The sequence below is a fragment of the Rhinatrema bivittatum genome, chromosome 2 (genome assembly GCF_901001135.1).
Source record: "Rhinatrema bivittatum chromosome 2, aRhiBiv1.1, whole genome shotgun sequence".
Lineage (NCBI taxonomy): Eukaryota > Metazoa > Chordata > Amphibia > Gymnophiona > Rhinatrematidae > Rhinatrema > Rhinatrema bivittatum.
Genome location: NC_042616.1, coordinates 409,689,512 through 409,707,900, shown reverse-complemented (window position 1 = coordinate 409,707,900; position 18,389 = coordinate 409,689,512). Strand labels below are relative to the sequence as shown.

At 44.5% G+C, this 18,389-nt stretch overlaps 1 protein-coding gene across 3 annotated transcripts in view; it reads left to right on the top strand.

Annotated features, from left to right (window-relative positions):
• The window catches only part of OTULIN (OTU deubiquitinase with linear linkage specificity), a 244,170-nt gene that overhangs the window by 75,203 nt on the left and 150,578 nt on the right, over positions 1–18,389 (top strand). For all 3 annotated transcript variants that reach the window (XM_029590091.1, XM_029590092.1, XM_029590093.1), the window contains 2 exons: positions 7,356–7,553; positions 16,118–16,339. In XM_029590091.1, the coding sequence (XP_029445951.1) occupies positions 7,356–7,553; positions 16,118–16,339 (420 nt within the window). The remainder of the gene's footprint in view (positions 1–7,355; positions 7,554–16,117; positions 16,340–18,389) is intronic.

The following is an 18,389-nucleotide window of genomic DNA, read 5'->3' as shown; positions in this document are numbered from 1 at the left end:
TCCTTTTTGACCCCTTAGGTAAGCAACTAGGTGTGCGACAGTGAGGCAGATTTTCAAAGGGATACGCGCGTACCCCCCCGAAAACATGGCCCAAGTTCCCCCTGTGCACGCCGAGCGTAAGTCCTGGGGCTTTCCTGGGGGGGGGGGTGTCATGGTGGCACGTCATCCGAGGGAGGGGCTACGGGTGTGATTCTGTTCCGGGGGCGTGGTCAAGGCCTCCGAAACAGCTCCTGGGGCAGGGAATCAAACTCTTCAAACAGAGGTGGGGGGGTTTAGATAGGGCTGGGGGAGTGGGTCAGGTAGGGGAAGAGAGGGGAAGGTGCGGGGGGGGTGGAAGGAAAGTTCCCTCCGAGGCCGCGCAGCTCAGCGCACGCAGGCTGCCAATTTTTGCACAGCCGTGCGCGCGCCGACCACAGATTTTAAAGGCTTCGCGCAGCTACGCGCGTATCTATTAAAATCCGGCGTACTCTTGTTCACGCGTGCATAATTTATTAAAATCTACCCCAGTGCGCATAGTTTTTGCATGCCTAATAATTAAAAAAAAAAAAACAACCAAAGAAACATCTAGATGCATGCCTCCAGCAATTGCTCAGCACATTGTCTGCTATAATGGCACCTGTACCTAAGAAGCCTAAGTTTCTTCTCTTTGCAGTTCTTGTCATATTCGGGCATCTCATCCTAGAGTGCCCGCTGATTTGTGCCAGTGCTGTTTGGAGGCTCAGGGGGAATTTACTTCCTCTGATTTCACTAAGCCTGATACTTCCCAGCTGGATGTGGGTCTGGGTAAAGACGACTCAGGTGGGGCACCTATAATTGGTTCTCCCCTAACTGGCTCCTCAGCAGGGGAAGGTAGCTCAGTAAGTACTCCTGAAGCTCCTCCTGGTCTGGATTTCTCTACCTTTTCATCGGTAGAATTTTTCTAGGGGTTGCAATCTTTTCTTCAGGTGCAGTCCTCAGCCCTGTCCATTGTTCCTTGAGCAGAGGCGCAGGTAGGAACCTTGCCTGGACCCTCGGTTAAGCGCCGGAGCACCCCTACAGTGGCAGCGGAACCTATGGACAGGGATCCAGATGGCATGGGTGATGACACCGATCCTGCTTCTCTTGAGGATGGTGAAATTCCTCCTGTGTTGGAACTGTATAAGACTTATGTTGCAGTTCTTTCATAAAGTTGAACTGCCAGCTCTGATTTCCAGTCCTTGAAAATGCTTGGAGTCCTTGGGGCAGATTCAGTCTCTGAGCCAAAGAGAAATCCCATTTTGGTTTCCTTGCATAAAGCCCTTTGGGTTTTTTCCCCATGATGGAGATCATTCAAAAATTGATTTATCTTGAGTGGGGTGCTCCAGAGGCTAATTTCAAGGGGGTCTGATTTTGGGAGGCCTGTACCCTCTGGATCCAGTAGTAAGAGAGTGCTTACATTTTCCTAAGGTAGATGCCCTTGTGTGTGCAGTCTCCAAAAGGACCACTATTCCTGTGGAAGGATGAGTGGCTTTGAAGGATTCTCATAATAAAAAGATTGAGACTATCCTTATGCAAGCATTTGAAGCTGTGGCAATGACTCTGTAGATCGCTTCTTGTTGTTTTTTGCTGGCTCACTCTTAAGAACATAAGAAATTGCCATGCTGGGTCAGACCAAGGGTCCATTAAGCCAAGCATCCTGTTTCCAACAGAGGCCAAACCAGGCCACAAGAACCTGGCAATTACCCGAACACTAAGAAGATCCCATGCTACTGGTAAAATTAATAGCAGTGGCTATTCCCTAACTAAACTTGATTAATAGCCGTTAATGGACTTCTCCTCCAAGAACTTATCCAAACCTTTTTTGAACCAGCTACACTAACTGCACTAACCACATCCTCTGGCAACAAATTCCAGAGCTTTATTGTGCGCTGAGTGAAAAAGAATTTTCTCCGATTACTCTTAAATGTGCTACTTGCTAACTTCATGGAATGCCCCCTAGTCCTTCTATTATTCGAAAGTGTAAATAACAGATTCACATCTACTCATTCAAGACCTCTCATGATCTTAAAGACCTCTATCATATTCCCCCTCAGCCGTCTCTTCTCCAAGCTGAACAGCCCTAACTTCTTCAGCCTTTCCTCATAAGGGATCTGTTCCATCCCCTTTATCATTTTGGTTGTCCTTCTCTGTACCTTCTCCATCACAACTATATCTTTTTTGAGATGCGGCGACCAGAATTGTACACAGTATTCAAGGTGTGGTCTCACCATGGAGTGATATAGAGGCATTATGACATTTTCTGTTTTATTAACCATTCTCTTCCTAATAATTCCTAACATTCTGTTTGCTTTTTTGACTGCTGCAGCACACTGAGCCGATGATTTTAAAGTATTAGCCACTCTTGTTTTCTTCTCTCCCAGGAGGTCAATGACTCTGGGGTAAATTCCAGAGCAGTTATGGAACCAGCTGCTGCCTTTTTGGCAGATGCAGGCTGTGATTTGGTCCACGCTTCAGCCAGAGGGATGGCTTCGATAGTGGTAGCCAGGCCTCAATTATATGGTTGAGAAATTGGTCAGCCGCTGAGACCTCCAAGGTTAATCTCACCAAGTTGCCCTTTCACGGCTCGCTTTTGTTTGGCAGCGAGTTGGAGAAACTGGCCGGTAAGTATGGAAATTTCCGGTTCCTCATTTGCCAGAAGATATGAAGCAGACACGGTGCTCCCCTAATGTGAGAGGTTGTGCTAGGGGATCCAAGTGTTTTCAGTCTTACAGAGGAGCGTCCTTTCAGAGGACTTTACCTTTTGGTAGGTCTGTCTTATTGTCTCCGACAACCCAGAAGAGGTGCAGGCTCGGGTACTGGAACTGCCCAAACCTCCCAATGAAGTTTTGCCAACCCTCCCCCAGGAACAGAAGATAGCATAACGCTTCTCTCACTTTTATAAAAGGTGGGTCAAACTCACATCGAATCAGTAGGTTCTGGAGGTGATACAAGAAGGATATGCGATGGAGTTTCGCAGTGTTCCTCGGGATGTGCTCATGGAGTATTCCTGTCACTCCCCGAAGAAGAAGCGGGCAGTGGGGGCTATGTTGGCAAGGCTCCTTAGTCTGATGGCTGTGGTCCCTGTGCCCATGTCTCAAAATGCGGGGCAATATTCCATTTATTTCATTGTGCCAAAGAAGGAGGGGCTCTTTTCGTCCCATCCTGGACCTCAAAGGCGTGAACCGTCATCTGCGAATGAAGCATTTTTGAATGGAGTCCTTTCACTCTGTGATCATAGCTGTGTAGTCAGGGGAATTTCTGACCCTTCTGGATCTGTCCAAGGCATATCTTCACATTTCCATCTGACTAGAACATCAACACTTTCCACGGTTTGCGGTTCTGGGACGCCACTTTGTTTCGGGCACTGCCCTTTGGTCTGGCCACTACTCCCCCCAAGGTAATGGTGGTGGTTGTAGCAGAGTTGAGAGAGGATGGAATCCTGGTGCATCTATATTTGGATGACTGGCTGATTCGTGCCAGGTCGCTGGAAGGGAGCAGCCTGGTGACTTGCAAGGTGATTTCTCTGTTGTGGGAGCTTGGCTGGGTGGTGAACCTAGCCAAGAGCAGTCTTCAGCCTACTCAGTCACTGGAATACCTGGGGGTTCAGTTTGACACGAAGCAGGGCAAAGGTGTTACTGCTGGAAGTTCAATTCAGAAGTTGCTAGCTCAACTCCGTCTGTTGTTGAGCACTCTGCGTCAGACCGTCTGGACTAACCTGCAGGTACTTGGCTTAATGGCGATGACTCTGGAAGTAGTACCCTGGGAGAGGGCATATGTGCGTCATCTTCAGCGCTCCCTTCTATCTCTGTGGAATCCACAGTCCCAGGACTATTTGGTTCTGATCCCACTGCCGAAGGAGGTCTCCTCTCAACTGCAGTGGTGACTGCAGGCAGATCATCTGCGGAAGGGAGTTTCTTTATCCCTGCTGGACTGGCTAGTTCTGATGACTGATGCGAGTTTCCTGGGATGGGGAGCTCACTGTCAGGAACCGATAGTGCAAGGGCACTGGAGTGTGGAACAGTCTCTCTGGAACATCATTTGGCTGGAAGCCAGGGCGGTCTGGCTGGCGTGTTTACAGGTCGATGATAGGCTGCAGGATCGATCAGTCCAAGTAATGTCGGACAATGCAATGACTGTACCCTATATCAATTGGCAGGGAGGTACCAAGAGCCAACAAATGTCGCAGGAAATAGATCAACTTATGGAATGGGCAGAGGGTCATCTCCAGATGATCTTGGCCTTGCACATTGCAGGCAAAGACAACATAAGAGCAGATTTTCTCAGGGAGAGTCTGGACCCAGAAGAGTGGGCGTTGTCAGACAAACATTCTGTATTTAAATTAGGTGGTGCACTAAGGACAATAGTGCATCCCTAGTGCCTCCTTATTAGCGATAGAGGTAGCTGTCAGTGGGTCCGACAACTAACACTCAATTTTACTGATGTCTGTTTTCGAACCCGCTGACAGCCACAAGTTAGGAAAACGGATACTAGTAAAACTGAGCGTCCGTTTTGCTAACCGCTGACTAGCGGGCAGATTTTTTTTTTAAACATTGATTTCACTGACTTAATATTGCTAAAATATTAAGTCAGAGGGTGTATAGAAAAGCAGTATTTTCTGTACACTTTTCTGGGTTGCTCAGAATTTAACGCCTGCCTGGCAACTAATAGGCTCATCAACATGCATTTGCATGTGATGAGCGCTATTAGTTTTCAGGGGGTTGGCCACGCGTTTTCGACGTGCTATATTACTCCTTACAGTATAAGGGGTAATAGACGCGCATCGAAAACATGCAGCCATACGCATGCTAAAAAGTGCGCTCGGCTGAACGGTGCGTTTCAGCTGATTCAGGATCACTGGGGTCTCCTGTTCCAAGACCTGTTGGCAACTCTGCGCAATGCGAAAGTTCTGCATTCTTCAGCTGCAGAAGAGATCAGAAATCAATGGGGATTGATGCCCTAGTGCAGGAGTGGCCGGAAGACAAGTTACTGTATGCCAATGTTTTGCAGATTGATTCAAAGGATCGAATGCCACAGATGGGTGGTGCTCTTGGTTGCTCCAGATTGGCCCAGGAGACCGTGGTATGCAGATCTGCGGAGGCTCCTGGTGGATTCGCCTTTTCGACTTCCAGTGCACAAGGGCCTGTTCTTCACGAAAATCCGAATCAATTTTGTCTTTTGGTATGGCCCTTGAGAGGGCTAACTTGCTGAAATGTAGATACTCTGTGGCAGTGATTCCACCTTGCTAAGAGCTAGAAAGTTCTTCACTTCCTTGGCCTATGTAGGGGTTTGGAGAGCGTTTGAGGCCTGGTGTAAGGATCGAGGTACTCTCTCTTCCTTGGTCAAGATTCCGCTCATTTTGGAATTTTTGCAGGATGACTTGAATAAAAGCTTGGCTTTTAATTCCTTAAAGGTACAAGTAGTGGCTCTCGCCTGTTTCAAGGGTCAGGTAAATGGTGGATCCTTGTCAGCTCATCCTGATATGTTCCGTTTTCTGAAAGGAGTGAAACATCTTTGGCCTCCTTTATGGTTTCCAGTGCCCACATGTGGAAATGTGTCCCCACTATCAGATGTTGGGAGAATAAGGTGGTACATATTGCTACAAAAGAGAAACTGACTTTTCCTCTGCATTTTGGCAAATCAGTCCTCACCAGTGGGTTAAACACCTCTGCCAGCAGATGGAGACAGAGCAAAAACTGACATCACGGCTCTTTAGTCCGGCCCCAAAAGCCCACCAGTATTCTCTGTTTCCAGAAGATGGTGGATGTGCATTTCCCTGCGGGGGATTGCCTGTGAGTAAAAGAAAGTGAAGAAGTACAAAAGGTGACATCACGAAGGAGAGACGTCTGTGTAGCACCGTTTGCCTCCTGAGGTGATACCGTTCAGTCCCTCCCTCAGTAGAATGCCCTCAATCCAATAGCCTTGGCTAGTGTGGACTTTAAAATTCATTAGTGGTTGCAGGTCAAGAGAGGCTTGGCAATGAAGGCTTTTGCCCTCTCCCTCATAGCCAGGACCAGTTCCTGCTCTCAGCCAGGTAGAGCTGAGCTCAGATAAAGTTTTATAAAAAAAATAAAAGGCAGGAGATAGAAGAGAGGAGTTTTCCTACTGGGTCTGTTTCCTCTGTGTTTGGCCTTTCTCTCTCTGAGGAGTTCCGTGAGGTGTGGAGGTAGTGCAGGCATGGCAGTTTGAGCAGCCTGAGCTATTCTCAGGCTTCTCCCTTTTTGGCACGTGGTGGGCCACGAGGGTGATTATGGGCATTTTTTTCCTGTGTGTTTTTGGTAAGTACCTGCATATCCCTATTGAACGTCCATTGCCAATTGGGCATCCTTGATTCGGGACGCATACCTTGGGTGCCTCTTGAGTGTGTGTGTACCTGGACGCCTGGTTTAGGCATCCAGTTTCGGCAAACCTACTATACGCGTGTACCTGGACACACATTTTTTGTGTATCCATTTTAGGTGTGTCTTTTATAGAGGTTGTGATGTCATGAGTCTTTTTCCCATTCTGCATGCGGTAATTAATGATGCTATTCTGAACTTCTGCCAAGGGTAAAAGGGAATAATACTGGTGTAGTACAGGGGTGGCCAACTCTGGTCCTTGGATGCCACAAACGGGCCTGGTTTTCAAAATAACCACAACGAATATGCACAAGATAAGACTTGCATGCGCGACCGCGATTATATGCAAATCTGTCTTATGTATTTTCATTGTGGATATCCCTAAAACAAAGACCTCTTTGTGGCTTGTATGGCCAGTTCTAGTCCACAACTGATTTATAGTTTTAATATTAAGCATCTACTTTTTAAATATTTTTAGCTGCTCACATGAACAGAGCAAAAGAAATAGGAGCCATGTGGTCTTACAAGCTCATGTATATTTTCGGATAATTAATGCCAGTCCACTAAAAAGCATCTGAACTTGCAGTTTCCTCTAGCACCAATATGACATGTCTTTGGTGGGGGTGAGGGAATCATTTGTAAATCTGGTCCTGTTTAAGATACTTGCTTTATAAGCTTCTGAGGTTCTGTTTGGATGAGAAGCTATATGAAACCAAATTTGACTACTTGTGGTAGTGCAGATTAGCTGAGCACAGAAATGTCATCAGTCATTGCTTTAGTAACCAAAGTGGGACATAGCATGTGGGATAATATCTTGTCTGTAGTTGAATTGTGTAGTCCAACATTTGGTCTCGCCAAAATCCTCAAAATTCTTTTAATGAAGCCTTTTCTCAAGGCAGGCAGAAAATGGCAAAAAGCACTTCTTGAATAAGGTTGTAAGAAGGGCAGGCGGATGAACTTTTGAGTCATGCCATGATTAATTATTTTTCTTTTTTTTTTTTTTGCCCCTGAACGTTTCTGTAGTGATGAAACTATTGAAAAGCAGTTTGCATATGAAGGACTGAATCTTGAGGAGAAAGAGCAGCAAGTATCGCCTGATAGCCCTGCTCCTTTGGAACCAGAATTTCCAACTTGTACTGCTGAGTCCAAATCCAGACAAATCCCAGCTGCAGCTGAGAAACCGAATGCCAGCTGTGGTGAAGAGGCAGATTCTATTAAAAGGTGTGTAAAATCTATAGTCTCTTTGCTTTCCTGCATGCTACCAGAACCGGGAAGGGATATTTGGCCCTTATGTATTTTTCTCCCTATCTCTACTTCAGATCGATAGCCAAGGCAGATGGTATTTGGAGTATATACAGTGGCTTGAAAAAGTATTTGAACCCCTAAAAAGTCAGCAGATTAGTGTGGATTACAAATGGTACACAGATTGTTCCAGACAGTATGAGATCCATATTCAGACACAGTCCGGCTAGCAAAACTAGCCGGATAAATTTATCCGGCTACCTTTGGAGATATATTTGATAGTAAAACCATGCTATCTTAAAGTTAGCCGGCTAATTATAGCTGCCTAATTTTAGGATAGCTCTTTGACAACAACCAGAGTTAGCCAGCTAAGCTATCTGACTTTCTCTGAATATTGGGGGTAGCCATTTAACTTAGCTGGCTAACTCAGTTCCTCCTAGTTGTGCCCCAGAATGCCCCTAACTTAGGCCTAGATTCATCGAAATGCTATAAATTTTGCATGAATAGCACCCATGAAAAAAAGGGGCGTAGTTAGGGTCATTTTTCATTTACTGCAACATGCGCTATTTTAGTGTTTCGCATAGGTATTTTACTGTAATGTGCGATAAATTTCTTGCACACGTGATATTTTTCCTTGTTTTGGACTGGAGAGAGAGAGCGAGCCTCTTTATAAGGTTCTCATAGTAGTCAACTAGTAACTTGAAGTGAGGTTTTGGTGGTGGACTAGGGTTTTGGGGCCAGTTTTACATCAAGTTAGGGTGAGAGAACATTGTAGAAATCTCATCTTTGTGCGCCTTTCCTCATTGCAAATCACATCAAATCTTCACTGATATGTACTGTGCTGTTCGTAAGTCTGCCTGTGCATGTAAAACTGGCCCCAGAACCCTACTCCACCACCAAACCTTCATCTCGAGTTACGAGATGACCCTCCTTTAGTGGTATAAATAGTTGACTAAGATGTGTGCCACCTCAGAGGCTCTATCTCTCTCTCCCTCTCTTCTATGCCACTCCACTCCTCCCCCTCTCCAGTGGGCATTCCAGGCATCCACCACCCTCACCATGAAGAAATATTTCCTGATGTTGGTTCTGAGTCGTCCTCCCTGGATTTTCATTTCATGACCCCTTGTTCTACTGATTTCTTTCCAATGGAAAAGGTTTATCGATTGTGCATCATTAAAACCTTTCAAGTATTTGAAGGTCTGTATCTTATCTCCCCTGCCCCTCCTCTCCTCCAGGGTATACATATTTATGTCCTTCAACCTCTCCTCATAAGTCATTTGATGGAGACCCCCTTACCATTTTTGACTTCCTTCTCTGGATCATTTCCATCTTGTCTCTGTCCCTTTTGAGATATGGTCTTCAGAACTGAACACAATACTCCAGGTGAGGCTTCACCAAGGACCTGTACAAGGGGATTATCACCTCCTTTTTCTTACTGATTATTCTTCTCTCTGTGCAGCTCAGCATTCTTCTGGCTTTAGCTATTGCCTTGTGACATTGCTTTGCCATCTTCAGATTGCTAGTCACTACCACCCCAAGATCTCTCTCTTGCTCCATGCACAACAGCTTTTCACCCCCCCCCCCCCCCCCATATCACATACAGCTTTTTTGGATTACCGCACCCCAGATGTATGACTCTGCACTTCTTGTCATTGAATCCCAACTCCCATATCTTCGACCACTCTTCAAGCTTTCTTAAATCACGTCTCATTCTCTCTACTCCTGGCGTGTCCACTCTGTTGCAGATCTTAGTATCATCCACAAATAGACATCTTTACCTTCTATCCCTTCCACAATGTCACTCGCAAAGATATTGAACAGAGCCGGTCCCAACAACGATCCTTGTGGCTCTTCATGTAACATCATTCTGTCTTCAGAGTAGATTCTATTTACTATTACACACTGACTCCTATCAATCAACCAGTTTGTAATCCATGCCACCACCTCGGCACTTACTCCCAAGCTTCTCATTTTATTCACAAGCCTCCTATGCAGAACTGTATCAAAAGCTTTGCTGAAATCCACGTAGATATCACATCATGCGCCCTTCCTTGATCCTGTTCTTTAGTCACCCAATCAAAAAAATCAATCAGATTTGTCTGACACGACCTTCCCCTGGTAAATTCATGCTGCCTTGGGTCCAGCAATCTTCCTGAATATAGTTTACTATCCTTTCCTTCAGTAGAGTCTCCATTAATTTTCCCACCACTGAGATGAGGCCAACCGGCCTGTAGTTTTCAGCCTCCTCTCTACTCCCATTCTTGTGAAGCAGGACCACCACCGCTCTTCTCCAATCACTTGGCACCCTTCCTGTTTCCAGTATTTCTACCATTAGAACATAAGAAATTACCATACTGGGTCAGACCAAGGATCTATCAAGCCCAGCATCCTTTTTCCAACAGTGGCCAATCCAGGCTACAAGTACCTGGCAAGTACCCAAAAACTAAGTAGATCCCATGCTACTGATGCCAGTAATAGCAGTGGCTGTTCTCTAAGACAACTTGATTAATAGCAGTTAATGGACTTCTCCTCCACACAGTGCTCCTCATCACATTTCAATTTCACTAAACAACTTTGGGCCTCCCTTGTTTCTCTGATATATCTGAAAAATAAGAACATAAGAAATGCCATACTGGGTCAGACCAAGAGTCCATCAAGCCCAGTATCCTGTTTCCAACAATGGCCAATCCAAATCGCATGTACCTGGCAAGTCCCCAAACATTAGATAAGTTACAAATTTTTACCAACACTTCTGAAATTTAATTTTTTAGTTCTTTCAGAACCATGGGGTGTATACCATCCAGTCCAGGTGATTTTACTACTCTTCAGTTTGTCAATCAGGTCTACCACATCTTCCAGGTTTACCGTGATTTGGTTGAGTTGATCAGAATCATCACCCATGTAAAGCTTCTTCGGAACAGGTATCTCTCCAACATCCTCCTCTCTTTACCTATTTGGCAATCCTTTCTTCTGCTTGACTTTTGCTTTCCTGGTTTCTTTCTTTGTCTCCCTAATTTTTAACAGATATTCTTCCTTGTGTTCCTTTTTTTTGGGATCCTTTATACTTCTTGAATGCTGTTCTTTTTGCCTTAATTTTTTCAGCCACTTTCTTAGAGAACCAGGTCAGTTTTTTTTTTTTCCTCTTACTCTTCTTTACTTTCATAGCATAGATTTGTTGCCTTTGCTCCTTTTAATTTGGCCCGCTGTTGTTCCACCTTACCCATTTTCTCCCAGTCTTCCAGTTTTTCCTCCAGGTACATCCCCATTTCAACAAAGTCCGTATTTGTGAAATTCAAAACTCGGGTCTTTTTGTGACTTCTCTGGATCCTATTTGCAATATCGAACCATACTGCCTGATGATCACTAGTGCTCTGGTGAGCCCCTACACGAACATCAGAGACATTATTCCCTTTAGTGAGCACTAGATCGAGGATCACTCCCTCCCTTGTGGGTTCCATTACCGTTTGTTTGAGCAGAGCCCCTTGAAGGGCATCCACTATCTCTCTATTTTTGGTAGATTCGGAAGAAGGGATGATCCAATCCACATCCGGAAGATTAAAATCTCCAATGAGCAACACTTCTCCCTTCTTTCCCACTTTTTTTGGATGTCCTCGATCAGGTCTCTCTGTCCAGTTCGTCTGTTTGGGTTGGAGGCCTGTGGATCGCACCATCTTCTCTTTTTAGGACTGTGCATAATGATTCTTCTTTACCCCACATCCCTTGCAATTCAGTTGCTTGTATATTGTTTTTGATGTTACTCCTCCCCCTTTTATGTCCACTCTGTCCTTCCTTAAGTTATAGCCCAGGATGGCTGCATCCCAATTATGAGAATCGGTGGACCATGTCTCCGTAACAGCAACAATGTCTAATTTTGCCTCTGCCATTAGAGCTTGCAGGTGTGGGATTTTATTTCTCAAACTACAAGCATTTTAGGTCACAGTTCCTGCAGATACCAGCCCTTTGAAATAACTGTGTTTGAAATTTATAGAACAATCCACACAAGCCAGAAGTCTAAACAAAAAAAACCTGGCTAGATTAAACAGAGTTTTCAAAACATGTAATAAAAGAGGAAATATAGTAGAAAATAGAACAATGTCAGCAAGAAATTAGTCTTTATTATGGTTAACAAATTAAAAATTAAACTTCTCTGGTCACAAGCACATGTATGTGTGTCTCTAGAGAGGCACCTAAACAATTATTTCTCTTCTATTTAAATTACTTCTTAATCAACCCCTGCAGAGCCTTGTGAGTCACCAGACCCAAAGGAAGCTAGGTTTTTTTTTTCCTTAAATTTAACACCAGTTAGACGGATGAAAGATTTTGCCATAACAATTGGCTTACAATTGGGCCTCTACCTGTGAATTATTAAAAAGGGTCAGCTTTTCTGGATATTAGACCCCCTAATTCCAGTACCATTGATCAGACTGTGAATCTGAAGGAAAGCTGTGAAAATGAAGACCAAAGAGCATTCTAAGGAAATTAAAGATGAAGTTATAGACGTGCACAAGATAGGAAAAGGCTACAAAATAATATCCAAGTGCTTGGATATCCTGGTGAGTATTGTTGGATCAGTTGTGAGGAAATGGAAGCTGCATCATATACCACTCACACTGCCTATACAAGGTTGTCCCTCAAAGCTCAGCGTCGCAGCAAGAAGGAGACTTGTAAGGGAAGCCACAGAGGCCAACAATCACTTTGAAAGAGCTACAGAGTTCAGTGGCTGAGATTGGAGTGGAGATGCACCAGTCAACCATATCAAGAGCTCTGCATACAACTGACCTGCATGGGAAGGTGGCTGGAAAGAAGCCATTACTGATGGATAATACAAGAACTAAGGGGTACTCCAAGAAGTTAGCAAGTAGCACATTTAAAATTTAATCAGAGAAAATTCTTTTTCACTCAGCACACAATTAAGCTCTGGAATTCATTGCTAGAAGCAGCTAGTCTAGCTGGGTTTAAAAAAGGATTGGATAAGTTCCTGGAGGAGAAGTCCATAAACTATTAATCAATAGGGGATAGCCACTGATTGTTGCCTGGATTAGTAGCATGGGATTTATTTAATTTTTGGGTACGTGCCAGGTACTTGTGACTGGAATTGGCCATTGTAGAGAGGGTACTAGGTTTGATAGACCCTTGGTCTGACCCAGTATGGCATAACTTATATTCTAAAGCACTTCTGGAGTTTGCAAGAAAGTATCAGAGTGACCCAGCTAAAATATGGTATAAGGTTTTGTGGTCAGATGAGGCAAAAATGGAGCTTTTTGGCCAAAATTCAAAATGCTATGTGTGGCACAAACCTAACACTGCCCATTCTTCAGCTGTGAGTGGCAGCATGTTGTGGGGATGCTTTTCCTCAGCGGGGAGTGAGCATCTTGCTAAAATTGAAGGACAAATGGATGGTGCAACATACAGTGCGATTATTGCAAGACAACCTGCTTCAGTCTTTGAAAAAAATCAAACTTGGGAGAAAGTTCACCTTTCAGCAAGACAATGACCCCAAGCAATTTTTAATTTTATTTTACAAAAAATGCAGTGAAATAATGAATTGTGACTTTGAAAATTTACTTTAAGAGCATACTGGTTTGCAGTAAACATATACTGTCTGGAACAATCTGTGTAAGTGTCATTTGTAATCCACACAAATCTGCTGACTTTTTTGCGAGGTTGAATACTTTTTGCAAGCCACTGTATTTAATAACTCGAACCATACATATTTTGCTGAAGTTATATTTCATTAAACAATATGCCCGGTTGCATACAGATTATATTGATTCAGTTGGGAAATTAAAAATCATCCTGCAGCATTGTTGCAAGTTATCGTCATTTGTTCTAGGATCGCAGTTGAGAGCAGGGCTACCAAAAAGCTGTAGGACCTGCAGCACATGTCCTGTACAAAGAGGCTTAAGGACCTCAAAATTAACTTGCTGAAGGTAAAGGGGGATGCTATGATAGAAACATTCAAATGTTTGGGCAAGAAGATGCAATTTTCCAAAGAAAAAAAAATTCAAGAGCAAGGGCTCGTGATACAATGTGGAAGGGAGAAAAACTTAGAAGAAATACTCTTTTTATGGAGCGGGCAATAGATGCCTGGAATGGTCTGCCAGCAGAGATGGTGGAAATCAAAATTTTAAAAGGGTTTAAACCTGCCTGATGCAGGTAGAAATGGCAGTGGTAAGGGCAGGAATGGGGAGAGAGTGCATAAAAGTTGTGTGCATTGGGGTAAAGGGGGGTAAAGCTGGCTGTTGGTTAAGAAATAAAAACCTCTGTGCCCTTCTGGCTGGATTGGTGACCAAAACTGAGAAATGCCAAAACAGACTAGGTTACGAAGTGCTTTCCTGCTGGCAGACATGCATGTGCACAGCCGTCAGCTGGGAGATGTTAACTAGAGCAGTGTAAGCATGGGCAATGAGGCAGACTGGGTAGGCCAGTGAATCCTTAACGACTGGCTGTATGTATATATTTTTTTCTTTTTTTATTGCATTTTAACATATTGCACATCGATATAGAAGACTCAATCGAAGTACCCTAGAGTAGCCATATATAAAAAGGAAACAGTTATTAAATAACTCAGGGACTCGTGTATATCATTAGTCCATAAGAGGGGAGAGATTCAAAGAAATAGACTGAGTAGGGAAATGGAAAAATAAAATTTGACAGTGGAGGGAACACCCTGCATATTGAGATCAGCACCCTGCATATTGAGATCCGCAATTACATGTCACCCATTAGCCTCAGCAGTGCCCCATTTCATTCAGGCACTTAGAATCCAGAAAATAATCTCAGCGGAGAATGTTCAGAGAAAACATAACAGCGCTCAGCAAGGACTAAAACACACTTAACTAAGTAATCTAATAGACCTCCTGACACATTCCTAAAAATTTCTGTCTTCATACCTGCATGAGCCCGCAGACTTTTTATTTATTTATTTATTTGATTTCTGTTCTGCTTTTCATACACTTCAAAGCGGATTACGTTCAGGTATAGATATTTCCCTGTCCCCAGAGAGCTCACAATCTAATCAGGAAATATCCATAACTTCTGACCATACAATGTCTCTACGTAAAAAAAACCAAACACAGAATAAAGTCTCCATCTTGTGGAAATATGGGTAGCCCGCTTCGGTGTCCCGTTCTCATTGGATCCCTCTAAAAACCCAGTGACGTCCAAGCTGCCAATAGCTCTCCACCTTGTAGACTTTAAGCTTGGTGCTCTTTCCTTTTCTCAGATGGCAAATAATAAGCCTTGTGTAGAGGAGGGACAGCCTCAGCAGAAATTATTCTAAGTCCCAGAGAAATATTTAAGTAGTTCTGCTGGGGAAATCAAAGGAACAATTAGAAAATTTGAGTATCCTCAGATTCAAAGCGTTTAATAAATTAACCAATTTTTCTAGCCTCCGTCATGTCCTTATTCTGGGTTGACATTGCCTGAGTAGATGCCATCTGAGAGACATGTTGCTCAATAGCCTTAATGTCCTACTGTTCAATTAAGCTAGCATTTTGTATGTGAAGATGACAGTTTAAGCCCACCAGTAACACAGCTAGAACAGACCATATAGACTCAAAGGTAACAGTGGCTGCTTTAACCAAAGGTTGTTTTGGAACTTAACCTTTTAATTATTGCTTCTAAGGAGGGGCCAAGGGGAGAGCTTACTCCAGCTTCAGAGGAGCCAATTGGCTTCCAATTCTAACATACATCTTATAGGGGAGTAATCTAAGCTCTCCTGTCTTTCCTTGATCAAACTGAAAGGGGGCAACAGGCAGTCCAGCGATAGTTCCTCCATTACCTTGCAGCAGCCTCGCTATGGATCCCCTAGCTGTGACCCCTCTCTTCACCTTCCAAACCTAAAGAGAAGCCAGACTCACTGCAGGGGATAATCGCAAGCAGGAGGAGAAGGAAGCAATTTAGCATCCGGGGTCAAAGAGCTTTCCAACTGCAGTAGAGGGGCTGGTTATCTGCCACTCCGTCACAGTGAAGATGTCTCCGGACAAGGCAGGGCTCAGGTGCGAAAACAACGCTAGTACTGAACCGCTGGTTCAGGGATGCACCCAAGACTTCTGAGAGTGGACCCTTCATTTTCTCCTTGCCCTTGACCATAGCAAAAAAGAACGGTTGGCATAGACAAGCTGATATAGAGCTCAAAAATGTCCTCTTGTCAGGCGGCCATTTTGAATCTCAACAGTATGCATATTTAATTGAATACCTTTGTCAGCTCTTTCCTCCTTAGTTGATATCTTACTTTGTTATAATTAATTTGAAAGGAATGTTTAACTAAAAGGTCATTATATCATGAAAATCAATGTGACATTTTTCTGTAGTTCCTATTAAAAGGATGTTCTGTATAAAAAGATTTTCAGCATGTCCCTAAGTGAATCCATTGTTGGTTAAATCTCTCCCCGCCCCCCCCAGAGGAGGAACATAGTTCCTTATGTTTTAAAAACTAGGTTGGAAGTCTGGGAAACTGTTGGTCATATTGTGTTGAGTTTATTTACTTTATACAGAAGATTTGTCATTTGATTAATGATGCTTGAAAACCTTTTTTTCAGACTATTTCCTGACACAGTCTTGGTTCCTGTGGAGATGAGTACGAGTGTGAAAAGTAGCAACCCGGGTATAGAAGTGGAAAGTGAATGTTTGGATATCTCGTCTCGCATGGAGAAAAGGGGGCTGGTAGAAATGGAAGTAGCCAAACAGTATTGCGCACACAATGGCAGTGCCTCACAACGTAAAAAATGCAGAATCTGTGAAAAACATCTAACTGCAAAAGGGTGAGTTATTTTTAGTGCCACAGTTGTCTTGGAGGTCCTGCAGAGCAAATGTAGAGTAGTTTTATAAAAAATGATCAATGGTTTTCATGCTTAATTTCGCTTGCAGTTTTTTATTACTGTTTATTATTTTAGCATTTATGTGGCTTCCTTGTCTTCCTGCTAGATAATTCATCATGCATGGGATTTCCCCTCCTTTCCAGCTGACGGAGACAGAGGGCACACCTTTTTTTAATGACCTCATGCTGGTCTTATAAGGATTGTGTGGTCCTGGTCTCAGTCTTCAGCAGCATTGATGGATGCACAGATTATTGACTTCCAGAGTCTTGGTTCATCCTTCACATGGTTAAGTTCCTTGGCTCTCAGAGCAGAGGTAGCTGGCTCCTGGAGGGGGAAAAAACCCCAGTGGCATGCTCTCAGGTTTCCTTACAGCATCCTAAGCGGCCTCATGAGTACTCTAGTAGGGCAGGTTCCCTCTCCTCCACCCCAGAGGGCTGGGAGCCAGGGAGATTGGTAGGGCTGTGGGCTGCTTCTCCCCTCACTCCTTTTTTCTGTCTTACCTTCTCTCTCTTTTTTTCTCTCTCTCTCTCTGTACCCTGCCTATTTCCATCAATTGGATAAAATTAAAAATAAAACAAACCCAAAAAACAGGAAACCAGAACCATGCAGCCTTCTTGCTAAGAGCCCCATCCTCGGACCCTGGAAAAGTGAATACCACATCCTGATTGTCTTATAGTGCAGCATAGAGAAACTACATAGCAGAGCGTCTCGGTAGGAGCTTTTGCAGCTGCATTGGCTCATAGCTGCAGCAGTGTTTAGGGTGTGGCTAGCTAGGGCCAGACTGTGGTCCTCTGCGTCTCTCGATGCAGAGGCCTCAACATGTTGCCGGAACATAGATCAGCTGTCCAGCACACAGCTCACATGAGTTGATGTAACATTGTCCATGCTAAGGAAGCTGGAGCCAGGCAAATGTAAGCTAACGCTGAGAACTGACCTGCCCTGCCCCTTCAGATGGGGCAGCACAAGTCAGACACATGGGCAAACTGCTCAGGGGTTTCCGATTGCTAGCACATGATTAGAATTTTCTCCAGGGGGTGAAGTAAAAAGTGGGAAGGAGCATTTTTGCAGTTGAAACTAGCATGCTGAAAAAATTATGGAGAGGCTTCTAGTTAAGGGCCATTAGAGGCTGCAGGTGTGTGAGGGCCTCCTAGGGCTGTAGCACAAGTTGGAGGAGGTGACCATTTGAACTTGGAGGGCATTTGAGTCCTACTACTTTACTGCAATTCCCTCCTCCTTGGCCTTCCAGAGTCGACCATCAAACCCCTACAAATCCTGCAGAACGCCATGGCGAGAATCCTAACGAACACACGAAAAAGAGACCACATCACCCCCATACTGAAGGACCTTCACTGGTTACCCATTTCTTTCCGTATACAGTATAAAACCCTCACCATACTACACAACCTCCTCTACAAACCCAACCCCTGGCTCAAGGACTCACCCCACTTCCGCATAACCAACCGTCCTACCAGATCCTCCCACGCAGGTACCCTACATACCCCCTCCCTCAAAATCGCCCATCTCACCTCCACGAGAGAAAGGGCCTTTACCATAGCGGGCCCTTCACTCTGGAATACTCTCCCTACCTTTCTCCGCCTTGAACCCTGCCTGGCCACCTTCAAAAAAGGCATAAAAACGTGGCTTTTCAGAAAGGCCTACCCGGAAACCAACCAAACCTAAACATTTCCACATAATCTACCCCGAAACCTTCCAAACTTATACATTCATAAGAACATAAGATCATGCCATGCTGGGTCAGACCAAGGGTCCATCAAGCCCAGCATCCTGTTTCCAACAGAGGCCAAACCAGGCCACAAGAACCTGGCAATTACCCCCCCCACTCAGATTCCCAGCCTCCATCCCCCCACCCCACCCGCCCTTTTTTCCCCCCCCCTCCTAAGTCTTTCCCTTTTTTTCCCCCTCCTTAGGCCTTTTTCTCCCCCCTCCTTAGGCTTTTCCCCCCCTCCCAAGGCTTTCCCCCTCCCCTCTCCTT